At 38.9% G+C, this 23,176-nt stretch overlaps 1 protein-coding gene across 1 annotated transcript in view; it reads left to right on the forward strand.

Moving 5' to 3' along the window:
• Window positions 1-23,176, forward strand: part of b3glcta (beta 3-glucosyltransferase a) — a 49,377-nt gene that overhangs the window by 19,922 nt on the left and 6,279 nt on the right. Inside the window, exons 4-10 of the mRNA XM_057350702.1 lie at window positions 10,441-10,550; window positions 17,021-17,097; window positions 18,038-18,149; window positions 19,623-19,759; window positions 20,228-20,291; window positions 20,873-21,004; window positions 22,473-22,542. Of these exons, the coding sequence (XP_057206685.1) occupies window positions 10,441-10,550; window positions 17,021-17,097; window positions 18,038-18,149; window positions 19,623-19,759; window positions 20,228-20,291; window positions 20,873-21,004; window positions 22,473-22,542 (702 nt within the window). The remainder of the gene's footprint in view (window positions 1-10,440; window positions 10,551-17,020; window positions 17,098-18,037; window positions 18,150-19,622; window positions 19,760-20,227; window positions 20,292-20,872; window positions 21,005-22,472; window positions 22,543-23,176) is intronic.

A 23,176-nucleotide genomic window follows, 5' to 3' on the forward strand; every position in this document is an offset into this window, starting at 1 on the left:
GAAGAGGTCAGCATAGAGATAGTTTATAAAAAATAAATCCGTCTCTTATATGGATCCACAGCTTGGGAGCCACAAATCTCAATTTCTATGGTCATGAGTTTTTTTTCTTCTGGTAACTGCTCTTGAAAGTTCATGATATTGCCTCTTCTTAATTTCTCTTTCTGCTGCTCTTCCAGATACGAAGAAGTCATTGATTAAAGCAAAACTCTGTCTTTTAAAAGTGCCAGAGATCATGTTTACTTACTCCACTTCCTCGGAGCGCTGCACAGTTTAAGACCCGATAATGAGCCACATGGATTCGGAAGGTTTAAAGTGGAGCTGCCTCCAGGCCCTGAATTATTGATGCAAAGTAGGTTTAAAACTTCCTTCAACGCTCATTAGTCTTTGGGTGAGATGTGTTCAGGAATGGGGACCGCGGCATTGTAATGAGCGCGATTAAACCGGCGGGTGCTCACTCATCTAACTTCTGGTGTTGGAGACCAGGAGGTTTTCCGATGTCAAAGTCTTGCTGAGAATCATAATGAGTATTATTCTTTTTGCTGTACCTTCAAGTAATGGAGTGTGCTCGACTTCTCTTCCTGCCACACACCTTCTTTTTGCCTTGGTTTCTTCCTAAAGGCTCATTCATACTAAGAACCACTGTAACTATTTTTGCTGTTTCACTTATAAATGCACAAGCCCTTTGAATTATAATAGATTTTGATTGGTTGTTAGTGTTTTATTGTTAATCATAATCCCAGAGATATCTTTCATCTGTGTCGTTATTGTTATATTTGTGGTGCAGACTTTGCTATTTTACTATAATTTTTAAAGCATTATCTTTGGTGTAAACAGGCTTTAAAGGCGGAATGGATGATTTGGTAAGGTGCTAACTTTAGCCTGCTAGCACTGAAATCATGATCCCACCCTCCATGCGAATCGCCGTCCAAAGCCACACCTCCTCCAAAACACATGAACACGCACAAACCAGAAGCTCTCGGACCAATTCCAATATAATCATGTCTCATTCACCAGTGAGAACACGTTACAGTACAAAGTGAATAACATTGCTACAATAGCGAAAACAGCTAATGTAAACAACAGCTTCAAAATGGGATTGGAGGCAGCATAGTTCCCGTTAGACGCTGGGTAATGATGTAATACATAAAGGTCCACAAACTACATAAGCAACATAATCAAAACCCATCAAAATCGAATCATAACATGTACCTACCTGTCCAGAAGTTACCATGGCATCCTCTTTGAAACCCTTGGCTCCTGTAGTTGCTCCCAGCGTGGAAAAGCAACACCGATTATAATCATAGCTGTCAAAACACTCCCGTTTTGGCCAGGATTTTCCCATTTTTCACACCCATCTCCTGTTGAAACCTCCAGAACGCAATCACGAACAGAACCCCTGGAAAGCGGCCGCAAACCAACCGTCAAGGACCGAATGGAATTCTGCTTTCACCTCTTTGCTGACTAGACATTTTTAGTCGTGGCAATTTTTAAGATGGTCTTTATTTTTGTTCGACCTTTGCAAGTGCCACTTGTAAACTTGCACACATTTAACATGGGGAAAGTTAGGTTCCAGCTGTTTATCTGCCATTCTCCCGCTGTGTCTGCACAGGGTATGTGACCGCACTGATGACTATGGTGTCTGCCTGAACAGGGTGCGCAGTAGGATGCAAAACGCGTTGACTGAAAATGTTCACACGACCTATCATTGCGTTCGGCCCGAATGTTCTGATAGGGAGAACGTTATTTTGGTCCTTTCACAGACGATAATTATAAAAATATCATTGGACCACTTTACTTATTGATTGCCATCAGGATGTAAAGAGATTTCCAATCAATGTGACATTTTTTTTTTTCTGGACAGGATCACCTATTCTGCCTTTAAAACTCCTCCTGTTTATGACCTTTCTGTATGAGAGACTGAAATTTAGTTACTATTCACCGTGAATCTTCCCCCCTGCTGCTCTTGTGTCATGCATATTCAAACCTTTTCTCATGGTTTGGTTTTGAGAGCACTGTTACTTTAAACACAAACTCACAGGTACTAAAATCAAGGAATCATTACAGATTCAGTGACCCATAGATATGCGGCGCCCCAGTCGTCCTTTATGAATATTCATACTTTTTTCATTTTCTTCACCAGAATGCTTTTCATCTCAGTCTCAAACCTAAGATTGAATATAGTGGCTTTTGAACGAATAACTCATCCGTGCCATCTAAGGTGGCTTAAATATATATTTTTTGTTGATACAGCTGGCCTTATTACTCATGATGATTTTCTCTCTTTATTTGATTTCATCTCCATCTCTTTTCATCATTGTCTTCTCTGTACTCCTTTGATCCCTTTCATTTACTTTTTCCTCCAACTTCCAGCCTCTCTCTGAACAGCACATTACTCAGGTGTGTCGAAGGGGATCGAGCGGCTTTGCATACGGATTTGATTCGCTCCAAATCGTTACATCTATAGCACCTCAATGATGTGAGTCACTGGAGCGCAGCCAGTCTTCTGCTCAAACAATGAGGATGTGCAGTGCCACCACTCCTGGAAAGGAGCCATTGACAACCTTTCTAGCTTTTCGTCACCTGACAATGAGCGTGCAAAATCCACTCTTGACATTCTCATTGTTCCTCCTTAAAGCTTAATGGTGCCACTTGTGTGGGTCTGTCTTAGAAAGACGTTTCCTGTGACTGTTCAAACACCAGTCATGTCACGATTTGGTGAAAAATCTGGATATTTTACTTCGCATCATTTTTAGGTTTCCATCTGCTGAGCGTCGTCAAGGCCGATCGACTACGAATGAAACTAATTCTTAGTTTTTGTGTCGTGTTTTGACACTGTTGACTTGTTTGTACATTTAAATCAGCAGGTCCTAAGGGATGTTGGCGAGCGTCCCGTGCACCTGTTCAGCTGACGTTCCGAGTGGTGACAAATCACCGGCGAGGGCACAGGGTGACTGTCCTTTACGCTTCCTCCCGCCATCTCAGGCAAGGCGACCTGTCAGCCTGGGTTTGTGCCAGGTGGATGGATCGTACCACTTCGCTCACATGCGGGCAGTCACCTCAATTTCTTCGCATTCGATCGGGCGTTCGATTTGTGTGTGTGCTGAAAGGTTTTAATCTCTTTATTGATGAGATCGGACTCTTTATCCCCGCATCATTGATTAGAGACCCTTTAGGTCTGTGTGGCTTCTGTTAATGGTGGAAAAGGCCAGAGATGAGAAAGGCAGGGTGGGGAAGATGGTTAAATGTCATATTTTGCTCTCGCTGCCGTGATTCCTTCAAACGTGGTCTCTAATTACTAAAGAGGCTGTGACCTGCGGTAGACGCTCCGTAATCGTTGTTGAACTAGCAAGTTTTGTAGCCATTTTCACACCTCAGCGAGCACCATATGTCGCCACTGCCTGGCCTCACAGTTTTGCTGTTCGGTTTAAGACGGTATAAAAGCGGTCCTAAAAAAAAAGGTGATCCATGCGAGGTGGAGCTGTGGAAATCTTGATTGCTTCTGGGTTTGTTGTGCACAATATTTTAAATGTCTTTTAACAGCCTTTTCTCAAGAAAAGATTATGCCACCAACTGTTACCATCTGAGCCATCCTATGCAAAAGCACTCTTTGGGATGTATTGCATTTTCTTTTGTCCAGTCTTTAGGGGTAAAATTGGCATGCAGAGACTATTTAATACTATTCATAAAATGAATAGATGCAAATTTACCATTTTTATTGGGTGAGCGGTGTTTGGCAACAGCAAAAGCCTACGGTTAAGATAATGAACTTTGGTATTAGATGGAAGAATTGTTTATTCTAAAGAAGATTGTCAATTTGAATGCTTACTGAACATTTGTGTTTTACCACAGTAAGGGGATTTAACCAGAGAGTCTGTTTTGTCAAGACCATATTTACTCTCTCACATTTCCCTGCTGTCTAGCTCTACCTGGTCTCGGTTATTTACAATCCTCTGGCGATAAATGTGCTATTTTCCCCTTCACAGTTTTTAGTGCCCTCTTTCTCATGCTGTTCCTCTATCTTCTGTTCTCCATCATCTTCTCTCTTTTTCATTATAATAAAAAAGCAAACAAAATCATGTCTTACTTTTTTCTGCTACGTTGCTCTAGAACTCATTTTAGGTCCTGTTGTCGCATGGTTTCGCTTTGTTAAAGAAACAGTCCCCCCCCCAAAAAACCCTGTCTTCATTTACTCACCGTCTAGTTGTTCCAAATATGGAGTATAATATATTTGAGTATAATATACCAAAGTTGGAAAAATTGCTTTGATCTGTTGAACAGAAAAGAAGATATTTTGAAGAATGTAGGAAAGCAAACAGTTCTGGGGCACTTTTGACTACCATTGTGATTTTTCCTACTATGGTAGTCAATGGTGGCCAAGAATTGTTTGGTTACAAGCATTCTTCCAAATATCTTTCTCTGTGTTCATCAAAACAAAGAAATGTATACAGATTTTAAACAACTTGAGGGTGAGTAAATGAAGACAGAATTTTTAGTTTTGGGTGAACTGTTCCTTTGAGTCATAGCGGGTCAAGATCTGATTTCAGTTTCGGTTCTCGGGTGGATGCATTGCAATCTGTCCTATCTACGATGTTTCATGTTAGTTGGTTGACCTCAGTGTGAATGGAATGATACACTTGCATTCATCAGATGCTTTTGTTTGTAGTCCACAGGCTTGGTTCACTGTTTTTTGGTGTCTTATTAGATACCTGTGTTTCTAGAAATTGAGGCCCCTGAGAATATGAGCGGCATGGGAAAAAAAGATGGGGAGAAAAAAACAGGCCATTTCTCTGAATGTGATACTTTATATGGAGAAAACAATACAGGTGACTGAATTTCAATTCTTTGGTGTCTCATTCAATAAATTCCTTTATCTGAAAGATGCGACCCCTTTATCTTTAGAGTCATACCCTCTGTGGAATACAGATTGAGGAAAGAAGGGGCTGAATAAGGGAGAGAAAAAGATAAAACTAAGCAAGAATTATATGCCTCGGAGTGCTGTAATCAGACAATGCCAAATAAAGCATTAAAGTTAAATTTTGCTTCTTTTTTTATAGGTTCTCACTCGCTATGGCCTTGTTCATGTGGCGTTTGACTGTGGCTAAAGTTCTGCACTTTTTGTACCCTAACACATAACATATTTGTGAGCATATCGCTTAAATAGAATTTAAATTTAAAAAATATGAAATTTCATTAATGAATCACTTCAAATAAGATATTTTACAGAAGACATGCCCTAAAATAGCAAACTATGTAGAGGCTCAATATATTAAAGGTGCAGTGAACTGGCCTTTTTTATTGTTTTATACTATTGTCTGATGTCTCCTTATGACGTTCGCGTGGTTTTTACATTCGAAAACATCTAAATCAATAAGTAATGGGCTATTTTGTACCCTGGTTTTGAGGCCGGCTGGAGAAATGCTCGGTCTTTAAGGGCGGGCCGCATAGAAGACTTGGAAGTAAACGCCCACTGCTATGATTGGATAGCAGCTTGCGTAGTTGACTTAGTTGGAGCCTTCTGTGAATTTGGTTAGACACGTAACGTGATTTTACTCAAATTTACAGACTTATTTCCCGGATGTGATGGCAAGGCTTTGCGTATAGTTTGTATAGCCTGTAGTTGTATGGTGTTTAGTGATATATGACTGTACATGTCAGCATTTAAGACCGGCCAAAATGACCCAGCACCAGAAATATCAAAACACTTCAAAACAGCCTCCATTATTCGCCAACGGTGGATAATACCTTGAAAAATGATATATGAGCCCGCCAAATCACAGAGATGCCGATTACAATTATTACAAATGACTAGAGGTCCCCAGGTAATACTATCAGGGCATATCAAGCTATCTCTAACAAAGCAATAGTGACGCATAGTACAAATATGTTTTACTCGCATAAGATTGCTGCGCCATTCCTATCAGATCCAATATTGACGGCACAGCACTGCTTTTTAATTTGTCTATCCGCAAAACCAAGCGTCGACCTGTGACTTGTTCAAGGAACCTGCGTTGAAATGAAGCGAACAAACGCTCAATGTTTTCCCCATGTGAGCTGGAACGTCTTTAAAAATGAACTTCAACCACGCGTTCCTACTGTCGGAATCCGAAGGACTGTGTTCTTCCACAACCAGGCACTGCACAATATTTTGCGATCTTTATCTGGCATGATGCTTACACTCGCTCTATCTGGTTCCGTGCAGCTTGTGTTCAGTACTGTCATGCGTGAACCAGTGGGCAGGGCTCGAGAAGTAGGCGTTGATATTCTTCTGTGGAGGCGGTGTTCATCCTATCTATAGGTGCATTCCAGAACCTGCCGTTTGCTGAGCCTCGTGTCTATAACAGTTGTTATTTCAGTAACCAAGGGCGTTTTCAGGTCTGACACTTACAGGATGTTCGCTTGAATACGATTCCTTTTTATATAACAAAAGCTAGGGTTAAAATTGTGGTCCTAGTTCACTGCACCTTTAAAAACAAGGCTTAACTGAGAGTTGAAAGCGACATTTATTGCACTTTTAGCATTCGGTTGGGGTCACAAAGAAATTTCTGTGTTAAAGCAAAGCTATAATTCGATACGCTTCTAATTGCACTCCCTCATTCACACGTTTAAAACATACAAAGGTGATACAAGCATACAAGCTTGTAGAGAACGAGACTGATGTAAGGTCAAGAAGAAAGATTTGATGTTGAGACTTCTCTTTCCGTCTCTCTCTAGTTCCGCTGTTTGATGATTAATCGAATGCCATTAGGGTAGAGCCCACACCAGTTCAATTCATTCTTAATTACATTCTTTTTTTATATACTGCTCTGTCTGATATCACTGAAGCATTAGGGAGACATTGAGAGATTGGAAGTCACCTTATCTGTAATGTTCTCCGGGTCTGAATTGCTGTTATTACTGTGGCACGTAGCTTTGCTAAGACGGAGATGAGTGAAAATGTTCCTTAGGCTTTTAACACATCTGCTTATAGGTTGTTTGGTATGCAATGAACAAACCTCTGTTGACAGAAATGCAATATAATATAAATAACTATTTCTTTAGAGGTGTTTAAAGACCTTATATAATGAAGTGTTATGTTTTTATTACCTTAGAATGAGCTAATTTTATCTACACACAACGGGTCCACTTACATGGAATTCGTCATGTTGTTTCTACAGTTACTCTAAATGGACAAACTGGTCTAAAGAGCGTGATTCGTAAATACGTTATCTCCTTCGGCAAAGAAGCGAAAACGTGACGGCATCTTAGTCCTGTGTCAGCCACCGTAGCGCTTCGAAGTGGAGGGTGTAGTGACCTATTGGTTGCAATTTGCGACATCACCACTAGGTGCCGCTAAATTTTATAAACTGGACCTTTAAGTCAAATTTGATCATGCAAGATTTCACGCAAGATTTTAATGATGCTTCAACTATGCCTATGGTTTTGAAACGGAGCCAATTAAACATTTTCTCTGACTCATCCAGCACCATATGCCCGTGACTACACACACCTCATACACATACACATTATGAATAAAATTCTGGCACAGACCTTATCACGCCTCTGTATGCGGACGCATACGGGCACACAAACTTGAAAGCGAGCGCAGCGCAAAGACTTTTAAAAGCGGGACTGTGCTGTCGAAAGCTCCACGATACAAACTGGAGACTGCAGCGAACGCCGTGCGTTTTCTTTATAAGCTTCTTTCCCTGAGGCAGGCAGATCTGTCGGAGATGGGCACAGCGAGGTTTAGAAGGTAAATCCCCTTCCCATCATAGCCGGCAGATCAATAGCAGCTTTGAGGTAGAGAAGGACAGAACGGAGACAGCAGGTAGCAACACTAAATTACAGCTGCTTGACATCACATTACAGCTTCTGCCCACGGCCCCCGGCATTCTTGCCCTTGGCCTTGAGTGGACGCGGGGGTCCGAGCGCATACACAGACGGCCCTGTCTGATTTTGCTCCTTGATGTGAATGAATATATAGTCGAGTCGAGTGCTAGCAACGGCCTTCATGAACTAAACATTGGCACAGTCACAATGTCATGCAGTAAACTAGCTGCGTACGACATCCAATGAAACATTTTATCAACAATACCTATACTTGTTTTGTTTAGCATTTGTGTTTTTTGTTGGTGTTAAAAAAATAGTAGCGAACAGCTAATGTTTACTGGCTTTGTGGTGCGTTCTGGGAATTTCCGAGAAGGGAATATTTCAGCGCGCAGGCACAGATGTTGGTTATGTTGTGAAATGGTGAAGGCTTAGTTCATGAATATTAATCTGGCTATGCACAAATAATTGTACAAAGTGATATCGTAGTGTTTTGATAATGTGTTTTGTGGCGTTTTGATGCCAGAGTTGTGTAGGTCAGTAAATAAATGCACACATAGCAACCAGATGTGAGTTACTGGTCCAGCGGTTCCAGGTTTTGATCTGCCCGCACCAGATTGTCTCATAATAACCACTAAAGAGACAACGTACAAGAATGTAGATCTCAGATGTTTTCTGTGTGTTAGATACAATCTGCCCATAAGCTGTTAGACACAATTGCCCACCTGGTCTGGTCAGTGCACTTGCTTCTGAACTAGGGCACGGACTGAGGCGCGCCTACAGTTTTTGCTCATGTCCGCTGTTTTCCACATTCTCACCTTCCCTCAGCAAAATCCTCTCGGCGGAATATTACGAAGCTGTCGCTTTCCACGTGCGGCTCATCTTGTTTGTGTTGTGACAAATGAGCCTCATTTCTCAGAGCTGCGTAAAAACCTCACGCAGGAAAAAACGACTCGTGTATAATCATAATTTATGGGCTGTGGAATTCTCTTCACGGCCACATTTTTGTGCAAATGCTCAAAAAAAAGAAAACCTAATAAAGAGATCGAGAGAGTCGCGGCTGGCAGGATGCCTTGTGTGTGGAGCTAGCAGGAACAGTGCTCATGATGAAGTGTCTTCAAGACTTATTAAACAAGTGACGCTTTGCAGCACTACATGTGCTTTTGTGTTTTCTCAGTCAGGGAAACGTATGAAAGCAAATGTAATTCTCTAATGCATGCTTCGGATTTAGGAGTATGTTTTCTGTGTGTGGGTGTTGTAATGAAGTGGAATACATCAGACATCTGCATTTAGGTGTTTTTATGGTTTTGTGATATACAATGCACCTGCACCAACGCTATCAGATACCTGATTGTACTAGGCTACATTACTTTTAATGCTGTTTGATTTACTTTCTTTATTTCTTATCTGTTTATACTTTCTAGTAGACCTTTATGAAATGAAACAAACATAGAGCTATTGAACCCTTTTGCATTATGATATGACACCAGTGGGCTGAAGCTCAGTTGTTGTTTATGTTGGGCGATGCTTCAGTGTTGATGTCGCAAAGCCCTGCTGGTTTGATGATAAAGCTAAAGTTCATGTAAAGGTTGCATGGACTGTTGTGATATTAGAGAAATGTCACAGATTGTTCTCTGTGTGATCGACGTCTTGGCGTGTTAAATCACGTCTAATTACACCCGTATCAGAGTCACCACTCGCAGACCTCAACAGAGTCATTTCTCATCATGTTCACTTTTAAGCCATACTTCATTTGAAATGGTTATTTCAAAGTGATTTGAGAGCATTGTTTGTTTTCAGATCTATTTATAGTTTATTCCTTTATGTGTTATTCAAAATAGAGGTTGTGTTTATTTGAGTGTTGTAGTCCGGTTTGTATTGCACTGTATATCAGCAACAGAACTGTACAGACTCTACAACATTTTAGATTTTAGTCTTATATCTGTAAATGGTCTTAATTTATTAGGTATTAGGGGTATTTTAAATAGGATCTTAAAATGATTTTGTATGTTATGTAAAGTTTGTTGTGATGATATTTGTATTGTTTGTCTGTATGAGCCTTTCTCTGAAGACAATTTTCTACCCTACTTGGTATAGACAGTAAAGCTTTTTGAATTGAATTAATCTGTAAATGTTACATAACACAAAAGAAGATATTTGAAAGAATGTGGGAAAGAAAACAGTTCTGGGGCACTATTGACTGTAATAGGACAAAAATCTACTATGGTGGTCAATGGTGCACCACAACCGTTTTCTTTCCCACATTCTTTCAAATATCTTCTTTTGTGTTATAGATAAAAACATTTGTACATGTTTGAAATAACCAGAGGGTGGGTAGAATTTTCATTTTGGGGTGAATTATCCCTTTAAGGCTAAATGTTGAATGCTTCCTTATTCTTCAATTTCGATAATAATGTAAATTATCTATAGAATCTGGAATTTTGAGTTTTTATAGAAAAATGTCTTTCCTTTACTTGGAGTTTGAAATGAATGTTTCCTAGATATGCACTTTCCACCGCAATAAAATCGTTCTGTCACAAACTAAATGTCATCGGTCTCAATAGGAATCTTTGCGAGCTCCACAGAAAGCGAATGAATTTTCTGACATGTTGTTTCTCTCTACATTTGTTGTAGAATTGAGAGACGTCGTGTTTGTCATCCACAGCCAGAGGAATTCATACCATGTCCAGCAAGCAGAGAAACTCAGAACAGACCTTCTCCAGCAGACACGAGCCCTTCAACAGGTACCCGACACTATTCATTTACCTTCCCCACAATTTCATGAGGTTTTTACCTTATGGTTGGCACGGTTTCACATGAAGTTAATGTAATTATTAGGGTTCACAGAAATGATGTGTGCAGTTCTGCTCCAGTTTGGTTTGACTCCACATTTATAGCAATCTGTCATAAACCTGTTGCCAAGCCAGGTGTGCACAATATTATTTTTAATCTACTAGTATACGTATTGTGAAAAAAGTTTAAAAAAAAATTTGTGCAGTTCTACAGTTCCCTAAATATGTTTAGCTTTCATTGTCAAATGTTTTCCGCATATTCATAGCACGTCTTATCAGACATTCTCATTTCAGAAAGCGCAAGAATGGTTAATAGTGACATTTTCAGAAAGTAAAGTGGTGAGATTGACATTTCAAATCTTAAAAGCTTTATCGCAGTGAGAGAAAGTGTTGGGTTCAGCCTTAGCGTTTCACCCTCCATAGTGTGTTCCATTATTTCCCTGGATTCTTTGAGAGTGAAAATATAATGCATTGTGTTTCTTCCACCCCTCCCAACCTCACTTGATCATTTAACGCTCCTGTAGACAAACTCTTTCTGACTGCCTGTTTTTAAAAGCTGAAGTGCCAAACTGCAATAACCTCTGAGCTCAGCACCAGTTCACCGAGCCGTCACCCTCCCATCCAATCAAAACCAGATTAAGAGTCCTCTCTTATCCTCTGCCATATCTCTTCTGCTTCCTTTCATTTTCAGTCTCCTGTTTTCCCCCCAGAATGCTATAATTTTTCAAAGGTTGTACACTTGAATGTTGTACACTTTCTTTATGAATTATGACCGAGTTATGTTGCAATACACAAGTTTTGATTTCCTTTCATGATTCCCATCCTATTATTTCTCCTTCAGATGTGTTGCTTTGCGGAAGCCCTTTGTGGTCAAACAAATGTAATTGGTTTCCATTGATGCAGTTGCGTAATAACATCCTCAAAGTCTGTGATATCTGAGGGCTAAACATCACTGACTAGATTGGCATCAAAAGCGAGTCAGTAGCCTTAAAGCAATCATCATATTCATGTAAGGAATTCTGGAGACAATATGTTAGATATGTTCTATTTGAAATCTCACAGTTCACCCAAAAAAGGAAAATTCCTTCATTTATATGATGAACATAAAGAACCAAAGATATATGATGAGATGTATTAAAGGGATAGTTCACCCAAAAATGAACTTTCTTTTCTTATTTACTCACCCTCTTGTCAACCTGTGTGACTTCACTTTCTCCCGCAGAACACAAAAGAAGATTTTGAAAAATGTTGGCAACTGAACAACAGCGGTACCCATTGACTTGCATTGTACGGACACAAAACCAATGCAAGTGAATGGGTACCGCCATTGTTCCATTACCAACATTTTTCGATATATCTTTTGTGTTCTACAGAAGACAGAAAGTCATACAGATTTGAAATGACAAGAGGGTGAGTAAATGATGTCAGAATTTTCATTTTTGGGTGAACTATCACTTTAAAGAATGCTGAAGCCTCCCCTGACTTGCATTGACACATATTGACACATTTCTCAAATTATCTTCTTTTGTGCTCTGCAGAAAAAAGAAAATCATACAGGTTGTGAATAACTTGGGAGTGAATGAATAATGGCAGAATTTTTATTTTTGGATATACTATCCATCAGTGATATTCTGTTTTCCAGTGCAGTATGTAACAAGACGATGCAAACCTTTGAAGATCACAAAAATTATTTTAAGAAAAATCTTAATGAGTAAATAAACTATGCAGAAGAACTCATTTTTAAAATGTCATGCTTAAAACACATTAAAAACAGCTCTGTAGAGACTATTCTCTCGGAACATGTTGTTCCTTATTTATCCTTATTGATTTAATGCTTGTCTATACCTTGCCACAAGATGTCAGCACTGATCTGAAAAACGAGACAATCCCAGTGCAGTCCCCATGCATGGCAATCTCCACAGAGCAATTTGAATCTCAATAGTTGGAACTATCAGGTCTAATATTTATTTGCTACAGAGAAATGCTCATACATCACATCCTTAAACAGACATGCACATCAGTTCCTGTCCTCTCTCGGTCTGCCCCTGAACTCCGATAGCTCCAGTAATGTCTGTCTAAATTAGTCTTCAGATTGATCTATTTGCTCCATGAGACTGTATACTGTAGTGCTGTAGAGCATCACTCACTGACACTCAGATGCTAGTGCGCAGCTAGCAGTGACTGCTCTTGTATAGGCTGTGGGGTATTCGTTCCGCCACTGGGGGGCCGAAGCCGCAAAACAGTGGGAGCGCCCAGCATCGAATTCAATAAACCAAAGACCAACAGAGACTATAGACAGACTCACTGAGCTATTCATCAACTTTAAGGCCATGAAAATGGTAGAAAATGGGGCTTTACATGTAAACTAGAATATGTCAAAGTCTTGAAGATTTGTTTGTGGCTACAAATTATGTTACATTCAGTTTCTTTTTCTTTATTATCCTGCTGTTTTTCTGTTTTCATTATCCTTATGTTCCGTTCACACCGAGAATGACAACTAAAAACAATGACTACATGACATGTACAGCCGCGGAAAAAATTAAGAGACCATTTCAATGATTTCAGTTTTTCTCAATTTACTAGTTATAGGTATGTGTTTAGGTAAAATTGTCATTTTGTTTCATTCTGTGAACTACTAACAATATTTCTCCCAAATTTCAAATAAAAATATTGTTTCTATTTGCATTTATTTGTAGATAATGAAAACTACAGAAATGGGTCAAAATTACAGAAAAGATGCTCTGAATTTTTTCAGTCCCCAAATACTGCAAAGAAAACAAGTTCATATTCGTTTTCAAAGAATACTACAGTAATATTTGTACATGCATTTAGAAAGTTAAAAATATTTTTTTAATGTGATTGTTGACATTCAACAGACACTGGACTTGAATAACCACAATACAACTAAAAAATGTTGATTACATAAAAATTTGGAATGGTCTCTTATTTTTTTCCTCGACTGTTTACAAGCGTTCAATTCAATTCAATTTATTTATATAGCGCTTTTCACAATGTGCATTGTTCCAAAGCAGCTTTACAGGAGCAAATAAGAAAAACAGAAAAACACAGAAAGGTAAAACACAGCACAGTGCATGGTGTTTATAGACCAAGCAAGATCATTCTAATAAATAATATCTAATAAATAAATGCAGTCTCCCGGTGAGCAAGCCAACACTGCCCTGCTGTGGCGAGGAACCCAAACTCCAATGATGAATAAATGGATAGAAAAAAACGTTGGGAGAAACCAGGCTCAGTCAGGAGGGCTGGATCTCCTCTGACATGTCATAGCTGCACTCAGTGACCCCGACCAAAAGCCACAGAGCAAACGTCCATGAAGAACAGGGAGATCCCACCAGCCGCGACCCAGGAAGCCCCACCCGCCGAAACTGTGCAGGTCCAACCCGGTCCCATTCCGCGATCGACAACAGAGGAACAACCAGGGAAAAATAGTAATGGCATAATGTAACTTTATTCCTCCGTTGTCCGACATCGACCACAAAAGACCAAACCAGACCCACACAGCCCCAACAAATGAAACCCCCCAAACCACAACCAACAAGTCCCCCCCACTCCCCACAAACACCCACTCAGCAACCTCCAATAAAAGTCACTGAGTGCAGCTAATAACTTCAAACTGCTGTTATGTGATGTAAGTTTAGATAAGTAATATTTCTGATTTGTTAGAGTTTAAAAGAAGGAAATTAGTAGTCATCCAATGTTTGATATCTTCGATGCACTCTGCCAATTTGGATAGATGGAAGGAATCATCTGGTCTTGATAAAATATATAGCTGAGTATCATCTGCATAACAGTGGAAGCTAATTAGAGAATAGCAAGGGTCCTAAAACCTATCCCTGAGGTAATCCTTAATTTACTTGCGTTAGATTTGATGATTCCCCATTTAAATGGACAAATTGATGTCTGTCTGATAAGTAAGATCTGAACCATTGTAGTGCTTGTCCCTGAATACCGGTATAATTGTGTAATCGATCTAAAAGTATTTTATGGTCTACAGTATCGAACGCAGCACTAAGGTCAAGCAGGACTAGGAGTGAGATGTTACCTTTGTCAGATGCTATAAGCAGGTCGTTTGTAAATTTAACGAGCGCAGTTTCAGTGCTATGATGCGGTCTAAAGCCTGACTGAAATTTTTCGTGTATCTCATTATTTTGTAAGAGAGAGCACAACTGAGTGGACACTACTTTTTCGAGTATTTTAGACAAGTAAGGGAGATTTGAAATCGGTCTATAGTTTCCTAGTTCATTGGGGTCTAAGTTTGGTTTCTTTATAAGAGGCTTAATGACGGCCATCTTAAAGGGTCCTGGGACATGGCCTAGATTAATTGACGAGTTGATAATGTTATAAATGGGCTCAACCAATGGGCATCAACCTTTATCTTTATAGTAATTTTTATCATTCCTTGTGTGAAGTGTGTTTACACTGTTTGCCTCTCAGAGTCCATCCAAATGGGATGACGTTAAAATATTTGCGTAGTGGTTTGTGACCTGTCTTTTCTCGTCCATTCATTTTGATACTGAATTGTGATTGGTCTTTATATCTGCTACTATTTTGTACTATACAAATGCATCCTAGATCATATGATATTTAATGTTTCTTGCATATAGCTGACAAGACGTACAAGAAATTAGGTTTTTTTATTGTTCTGGAAAAAGATTTGCAGAACTCTGTTAGCCAGTGTGGCCAAGTAGCCTTCAATAAGCCTTATTGATATATAACAATTAAAATATGCATCCTGATTTATACGAAAAGTAACCGAGGGAGTTTTTTAAAATGCAAATGACTTGGAAAAGGCAACAGGGTAATTTATTATAGACAATAAGGAGGCTGTGATTAGTTTCTTCCATCAGCTCAAATTTTCTCTAATGAATTACACAGATACACAGTCACGGTTGGACCGCACAGCCTTTAGTAGGGCAGTGTGATGTATCACATTTGTTCCAATCTCTATTGTAATTAGGCCGAATGGACAGAGTACATTAGCTAAGTCAATCCGACCTCACAACTGAAATGCATCCACATAATGATTTGTATTAGTTTGACCTGACATGCAGCTTTTTAAAATATACTTTAGATGCTGGCGGCTGACTGGGAAATTTTCATCATGTGTATTTTATGCCCTTATACAATCTTAAAAGAAGAGTTTAATGAGGACGTTGTCCATTCTCTCCTGTAAGTGATTTGCGGCCGGTCAAAACATGCCACCAATGTTATTTATCGTATTAGCTGTTTTTCAAAGCCGTCACTGCAGTTTGGCCAGCGTGGATTAGTTCTTCGGTTCATTTATCACCTGCGTTCTCTCGGGGTAATATTCTACCCAAGGCCTGACATTTAACCAAGTTTGAATCCCTTTTAGATTAAGGAACTGATTACACAAAGAAAATGTCAGTTTGTTAGAAATGGCACAAAGGGTAATTACTGCATGCATAATCGGAGAGATGAACTTTTCCGCTAGCGACAAAACCTTAATTTGTTTAGCAGTTTGAAACATTAGGGATAAAGTTAGAAGAATTGCGGTCATGAGATATGCTTTAACCTTAGTGTCACTTTCTGTGTCTTAGGACACACAGATCAAACGTCTCTGAGATTAAAATGCCAATTAGCTTCTAATTTCTCACCTGTCTGGTCTCTGGTGGCCATGTGATTAAATCTGAGCACTCTTCTGTTTCTGAGAGGTTACACAATGGAAACAGGGACTCGCTAACCTACATCTTCATCATCTTCACACTGAGTCACACTATAGTCAAAGTCTCTTTCACGCTTTTACACATCCTGATGAGCAGCATGAAGACACACCACAAGTGTCACGAAGTCCACAGGTCTCAGCTCTATATTTAGTCATCATCATGTTCTTTTCTAGGATATTAGGATCAAGCTGCTTGGACACATGTGATGTTCAGATGTACATTGGTATTGAATATGCGTTATGAAAGAGAATTACAAAAGCTTTTGCATGTGCGTTTTTTTTTAATCAAATGTATTTAAATGTCTTGGTGATTTTGTTAAAATATAAAGGTTTTGAGTTGACTAACTATGTTGTGAGAGTTTGAGTCATAAAATGATGCTGTAATGTCTTGGGTAAATTTAAAGTCATATATCAAATGAATTTCAGCTTAAGACATAACATCAATATGAGATCTTAAGTAAATAGTATTTAGTCAGAACCAAATGCCATCATCCTCTACAGGAGAAATGACATATACAGAATATATTGTATCAGAATGTAACAGGCAGGTTTAGTCCCTTAGACTGCCAAAATAAGTCTGTCTGAGAAGATGCATCTTTATTCCGGTCTGTCCTTGGACGTGTAGCTATAGTCTGTGAATCTGCGATCCCTGATAGCTGTGAGAGTTCTCACGGTATCTTTCCATTACTGACAGTAACAGAGTGTTTGTCTGTTTCAGAGTGCCCCTGTCATCCTGCTCCTGCACACGCTGTCAGATACAGAAGGAACATGGAGTATTCTCCCACTGCTGCCTTAGTAAGTGACGGAAAAACTTTACAGGCATCACAGACACTCTGCAAGGTGGAATTTACAAAGGCACGATCCCATTATTATAAATTATATATACAGCCATGGAAATAATTCAGAGAAATATCCATATTGACAGCGCTATTACCGTTGATGTCTAGCTTCCGTCATCTGTCAAATGTTCGTGAACCAGAGGCTTGTTTTTCCGGCAACTCTAAATCGACATTAACAACGTTAATAGCACTGTCAATATGGATATTTCTTTTAAACAAACGCATCGATTCGCTTCAGAAGACCTATGTTAAGACCTCGGAGCCGTGTCGAGCAGTTCTTTGATCGATGGATGCACTTTTTGGAGCTTCAAAAAGTCGACACCCATTCACTCCCATTCTACCTCTTGGAAGTATAATGATACGTGGTATTATTACTCCGACTGCATTATTCTTCAAGAAGAAACCATATTCGGTTAGGATGTCTTGACGGTGAGTAAAACATGGGGAAATTTAGATTTGGTAGTAAAGCATCCCTTTAAATTCTGGTAAAGAATCAATCATAGTTAAGTAGTTTTAATTTAATTGAATGCAATAAATATACAATAAAATATGAATATAAATTCAAATAAATTGTTAAATTATAACCAAACACAGACCGAAAGTTAACTTCAGGCCAAGTGCGTGCGTCCGTTAGACCCATCTATAAATCGGCAGGTGTATTTCATTTGGCTTGAAGCTGAACTCTGCAGGACAGTAGATCTCCAGGAGCAGGATTGGGCACCCCTGATCTAAGATATATAAGCTTTGCATTTTACATTTTACATTCATATCAATTTTGACGTAAAAATTAAGTGAATCAAAATGTTATGCAGTAACTGCTGGGGCTTATTTAAAGTTAATACTGGTTTATGTTTTTGATTTTCAGTGTTGATAATACAGACTGTTCTTTTCTTCAGCTTTTCGTCTCATTTTGGTAAGAACTGTTCTTGGATCATGTTTCTGGAAGAGGACACCAGGGTGTCACTTGAAAAGAGTCATAGAGTCCTCCGAAAATTTGACAGCAGAAAAGTAAGAACTTTCGGTGATGTGCAGTGACTCTTTGTAAAATGCATCCAGACTTTCATTTGGATGCTCGATGCCAAAGAAAATATGGGTCTGTAACGTGCCGCTTTGTCCCTTATCAAATTAAACAAGATGTGCTTGTGGTGTTCTCATGGTAAACAGCACTGGAGTTGCTATTTTCTCCTAATGTATTGTACAAAGGGTTCCACATATGCCAAATCTAAAAATGCTGAATTATGTTCTTAACTTTTATTAGATTACATGAGTAAGTAACAATATTAATGAAGTTGTTTTTATTTTGAGAATCTGTTTACACTGTGTTTTATGCCTTATATTCTCTATCATTTGCCGTGTGGGCCCAGTAGTACTATGGAAACACGTTTTTGCTTTGAATTAAACTTTGTTGATCATTTTTCCCTGCATTAATAACTATAATATTATATAATAGCATATACTGTTTACAGCTGATTTGGAAAACAAATAAAGAGGATCACAGATTGCTTGCATTATAAATGGCATCTATAAGCCCTTTAAGCCTTTCTGCTCAAATAACATGAATTATTGTAAATGTCAAACCCCAGGGTGCAAGCATTTTATGTGAAAAAGTTGGTTTGAGTAATTGGTTCACAGTCAGATCTTATTGAACTGCGAAATTATTTATCGTGATCGATAAACTTTTTCAGACCTTGGGCCATGTGCACTAAATGGCTCTCAACAAGGCCTCCTTGATAAATCCCTCCTTACAGACATCAGATAATATTACAAACACAGACAGACTAGCAGAGATTTCCTTAGTTGCCAAGGATAGACGTGATTATTGCTATTTGTGAGTACAGAAGTACTTTCAGCTAAATCCGAGTCGCACATCAATTTAGCTCTTAAAACTAACCTCGTCTTGTTCTTTTTTGTATGAGAGCAATGAAGGGAAAGAAATGAGTCCTTGTTTTCGCACCTGACACAAAGCCAAGACATTACGTTTCAAATGGGAAACGGGTCTATAAATTCACAGTTTTTACTGCAATGTTACAGACTGATGTATTTTACATCATTATATGCTTACATACATTACATATATATAGAATATCAAGCACAATCCACATGATCTACATTTATGATGTGTTATGATTATTTTGTATTCTTTAAAAACAAGAAAACTCCAAAGTGCATATAAAAATACAGCCAGTTCCCTCTCCAAAATGTATTTTGTGATTAATAGAAGAAAGCGAGTCATACGCTTTATAAATGACAGGAAGTCGATAATGACAGAATTGTCTTTTAACTGATATGATGTTTCAGATTTAGAAGGTCACAGATCTCAGGATCACTGTATTTAATCCTGATGTCTCATTTACATACAGTATGTCTGGCTGTGCAACGTGAGACCCGCAGACAGTGTCATTAAAATGGACTGCAGCCGTTATGGTTTAATTTAGTCTGAGATGACCATCGTTGTGATTGATATCTTCTTTGTGTCCCCAGGAGTGGTTTCTTGGCAAGCCATTACACGATGAAGAGTCCACCATCATCCATCATTACGCCTTCTCTGAGAACCCTGCAGCCTTCAAGTACCCAGACTTCTCTGCAGGATGGGCTCTTAGCATCCCTCTTGTCAACAGGTTCGATTGCCTTCCGATGCCCTTGACTGACGGCCACAAGGGTTTAGCTCTTCCAATATGACCCGTATTTAAATTACTCAACTAAACTACTAATATTTTTAGAAAGAATGCAAGCATGTATTTTTTATATATAGATATAATAATAGTACTAATAATAATACATTTGTATTGTTATTATTATTACTGTCATCATTGTCAATAATAATAAAAAATATATATTATTAATCTTATTATTATCATAATTTTCATCAATAATAATAATAATCGATATAATACTACTCATAATTTATTATTATTATTGATGATGATGAAATGTTATTGTTATTATTATTAATATTTTGTTAATAATGTTATATACAAATTTTAATATTAATAATTTTACGTAACACTTTCTTGGTTCATAATTCTTTAATACAATTATTTTTGTATTTGCTGTTTAGTTAGCTCATTTTAATTGTTGCATTTTAGGTTGGCAAACAAAATTCAAGAAGATCCCTTAAAGTCAGACTTCACCATAGATCTAAAGCATGAGGTGAGAATGGGATTTTTTTATCTCTTCATTTGTGAGGATGTGGCAGGATGTATTGTCATGATCTTGATTGTAATGATGTTGTGGACGGTCTCAACACTTTCTGTTTCTGACTAACGTGTTTGCTGTAGTATGAGAAACTCATGACATACAGATACTGGGCTGTTCTTGGGGTCATCATTCTTTGTCATTTTACCCTTTAACTGGAATATGTCTACCAGAATCTGCCGTCACATTTCTCAGGGACATTTTGTAACTGTCCTCACAGCCTCTGTAACATCACATCCTTTGCGGGATTAATTTGTTTTTCGTCACTCGATTCTTTTGTCCCTTCCCACAAGGCTCCTGCAGAGCTGAGGACAGACAGTCTGCTAACTCAGGATACACCACGACAATCACATTTTCAAATGAGAACATTTGCCTTTTTGAAGTAGTATCATGTCCCATTCAAGATATAAAAGAATCAAGTATTTGTCTGATGGAGCTGAGGCTTAGCGGCGTTGGTGCTCATGTATGGATAAATGCAACACTTCCCAATTCCAGGACGTTAGAGTGCATTTGTCTAAAACGTCCTTCTCCCACAGGTGGCGCTGTATATCTGGGAGGACGGAAAGGGACCTCGTCTGACGGCGGTTCCGGAGTTTTGCACGTTGTCGGAGCAGTCTCCAGCCACCCAACACTGTGCCACCACTGTCAGCAGCCGCTCACCGCTGTGTGTAGGTAACCTCAACACCTAGCGAAACCACTTAACACACCTTTCACAAACACATTTAATGTGATAAATGTGATGTTGTAATAAATTGAAGGTTTTCTGTGCCACAATATACACTGGAGGCATTTTTCAGAACATTTTAAATAATATAGCAGGCACGAGATTAAAGTAAATTGAATATGATAGACAGAACAAAAAGTAAACAAAGGAAAAATATTTCAGAATATGAAATCAAATAGTGCAGAAACATCAAATCAGTGTTGCCAATTATGGGGTTTTCATGCAAAATTAGTCACAGTTGCCGTGAGGTTTTTTTGCAGGTTAAAGGTAAAGATATATAGAAAAGCGAGAATTTTGATCCGCTGTCAATCTTAATTAAAAATAGACTGTATTTGATTACTATAAGACTGTGATTTTCAATAATAAATTGTATTACATAACAGTGAATTTATTGTAGGGATGGGAGTTGCATATATTTTGTCTCAAGTCATTGGATTGGGGGTTCTTACACAGATCTGGCAACCCTGTCTCAAATATCTCTAAAGTGCCCCAGCAACAGTAGCAGATGGAGGTTCAGTGAGATGTTGCATTTTTTACTCAAAGGAATATATGATAGTTCAGTCTTTTACTCAAAGCAACTGAATTGCTTTTGAATAATTTGCTGTAATTATGGTATACATTGATTGCTTGATTTCCATATGCAACAGTATGTCACTGTAAGCATGCTATTCTGAAGACTGCCATTATAGACCATTACAGTCATTTAAATGCTACTCTAATGTCTCTTGAAACATTGCATTGCAAAATTTAGAAGCATTTGGGCTTCACACACTGAATTAAGTGAATTATTCGAAATATTTCACATTTAAATTCCTGGCAGATCTTTTGTGGGGGCATGAAAATATTCCTTTTTATACAACACTTTTTGGGTAGTGTGTTAAAAATCTACAGAATGATTTTGATTTATCAACGGCTCTCTCAACTGCAGACTAAAACAGTAGCAGCTTTGTCAGGTCATTTCATTTGGAAGCAGCTCTCATTTTCTGCTCTGATGTTTCATCCTCTCCTGACTACAGACCTCCAGAATCATCTCCAGTGTTTAATATTCACAGCGGGAACAGTGCAGAACACTGTCTCCATGAAGCAGCACTCAGCTATCTTACCTCAGACCTTAGGTTATCAGGCCTTTACACGCTTTCCTCATATCCAGAACCAAAATCCTGCGAGGCACACACTGCCATGATAAAGGAGCTTGGATTGTGTGTTTGTAAAAAGAAGATTGATTTGGCAGGGCAAATGTTTCCGGAGAATCAATGTCTTTTTTAGCAGTGATGTCTTTTTAATGCGTTTGTTTCTGCTAAGACGTACTTTGTAGTTTCTGTATAGGTACAGAACTACACAAATAATGTTTCATCACGGTAAACACATCAGAGTATCATGTCACATCACCTTTCTCTTTATCTCCCTCCCAGGGTCAGCCTGTTAAAAGCGAAAACATCTTTGTAGCCGTGAAAACCTGCAAGAAGTTCCATTCCGACAGAGGTGAGCGGCTCGTCCTTGAAAATCTGTGATTCTGACACGCATCCGTCTCAAAGGTCTAAATCGTTCTTTACAGGAGCACTTACCGTAGTAATAGCATTTGCGAAGAGCTGTGTTGAAGTTGTGCCTGTTTTCACATCAGACCGCTCGTGTTGTTGCCGATGAAGTCCAACGTGCCCATCGTTTTAAGGGTTCAGCGGGCGTCTCACGCCGTTTAACCTCCGGAGTGGTTCTGTATTGAGAGTCCTTTGGCTTAGAGCCGTGGTGGGCATCCCTCCAGGGTTGGGCCCTTCACTGCAACTCCGGGCGGTCGCTAAGCACAGGGCATCAATTCAAACTTAATGAGACACATAAAGTGTAACACTTTGTATTCCAAGAACCATCTGTCGAGGAAAAAAAGACAAAGCTGAACCAACTGACTCGTCAGTTGCATCTAATTGCACCGATTATCGTAATTAATTCTTTTACAAGTCAACTCCGAGGTGTTTAAGAGATGGTGTTAAGAAGAAAATGATTTCCCCTTATTTTTAGATTCAACTGCTACATCTACGAAGTCATGTAGAGTGTTAGCGTTACACCAGGAGGAAAAATTGTGGCAGAATATGGGTATTTCTGTTTATGCTATAGGGCTGTTAAA

Source organism: Triplophysa rosa, linkage group LG14, assembly GCF_024868665.1.
Source record: "Triplophysa rosa linkage group LG14, Trosa_1v2, whole genome shotgun sequence".
Taxonomy (NCBI): domain Eukaryota; kingdom Metazoa; phylum Chordata; class Actinopteri; order Cypriniformes; family Nemacheilidae; genus Triplophysa; species Triplophysa rosa.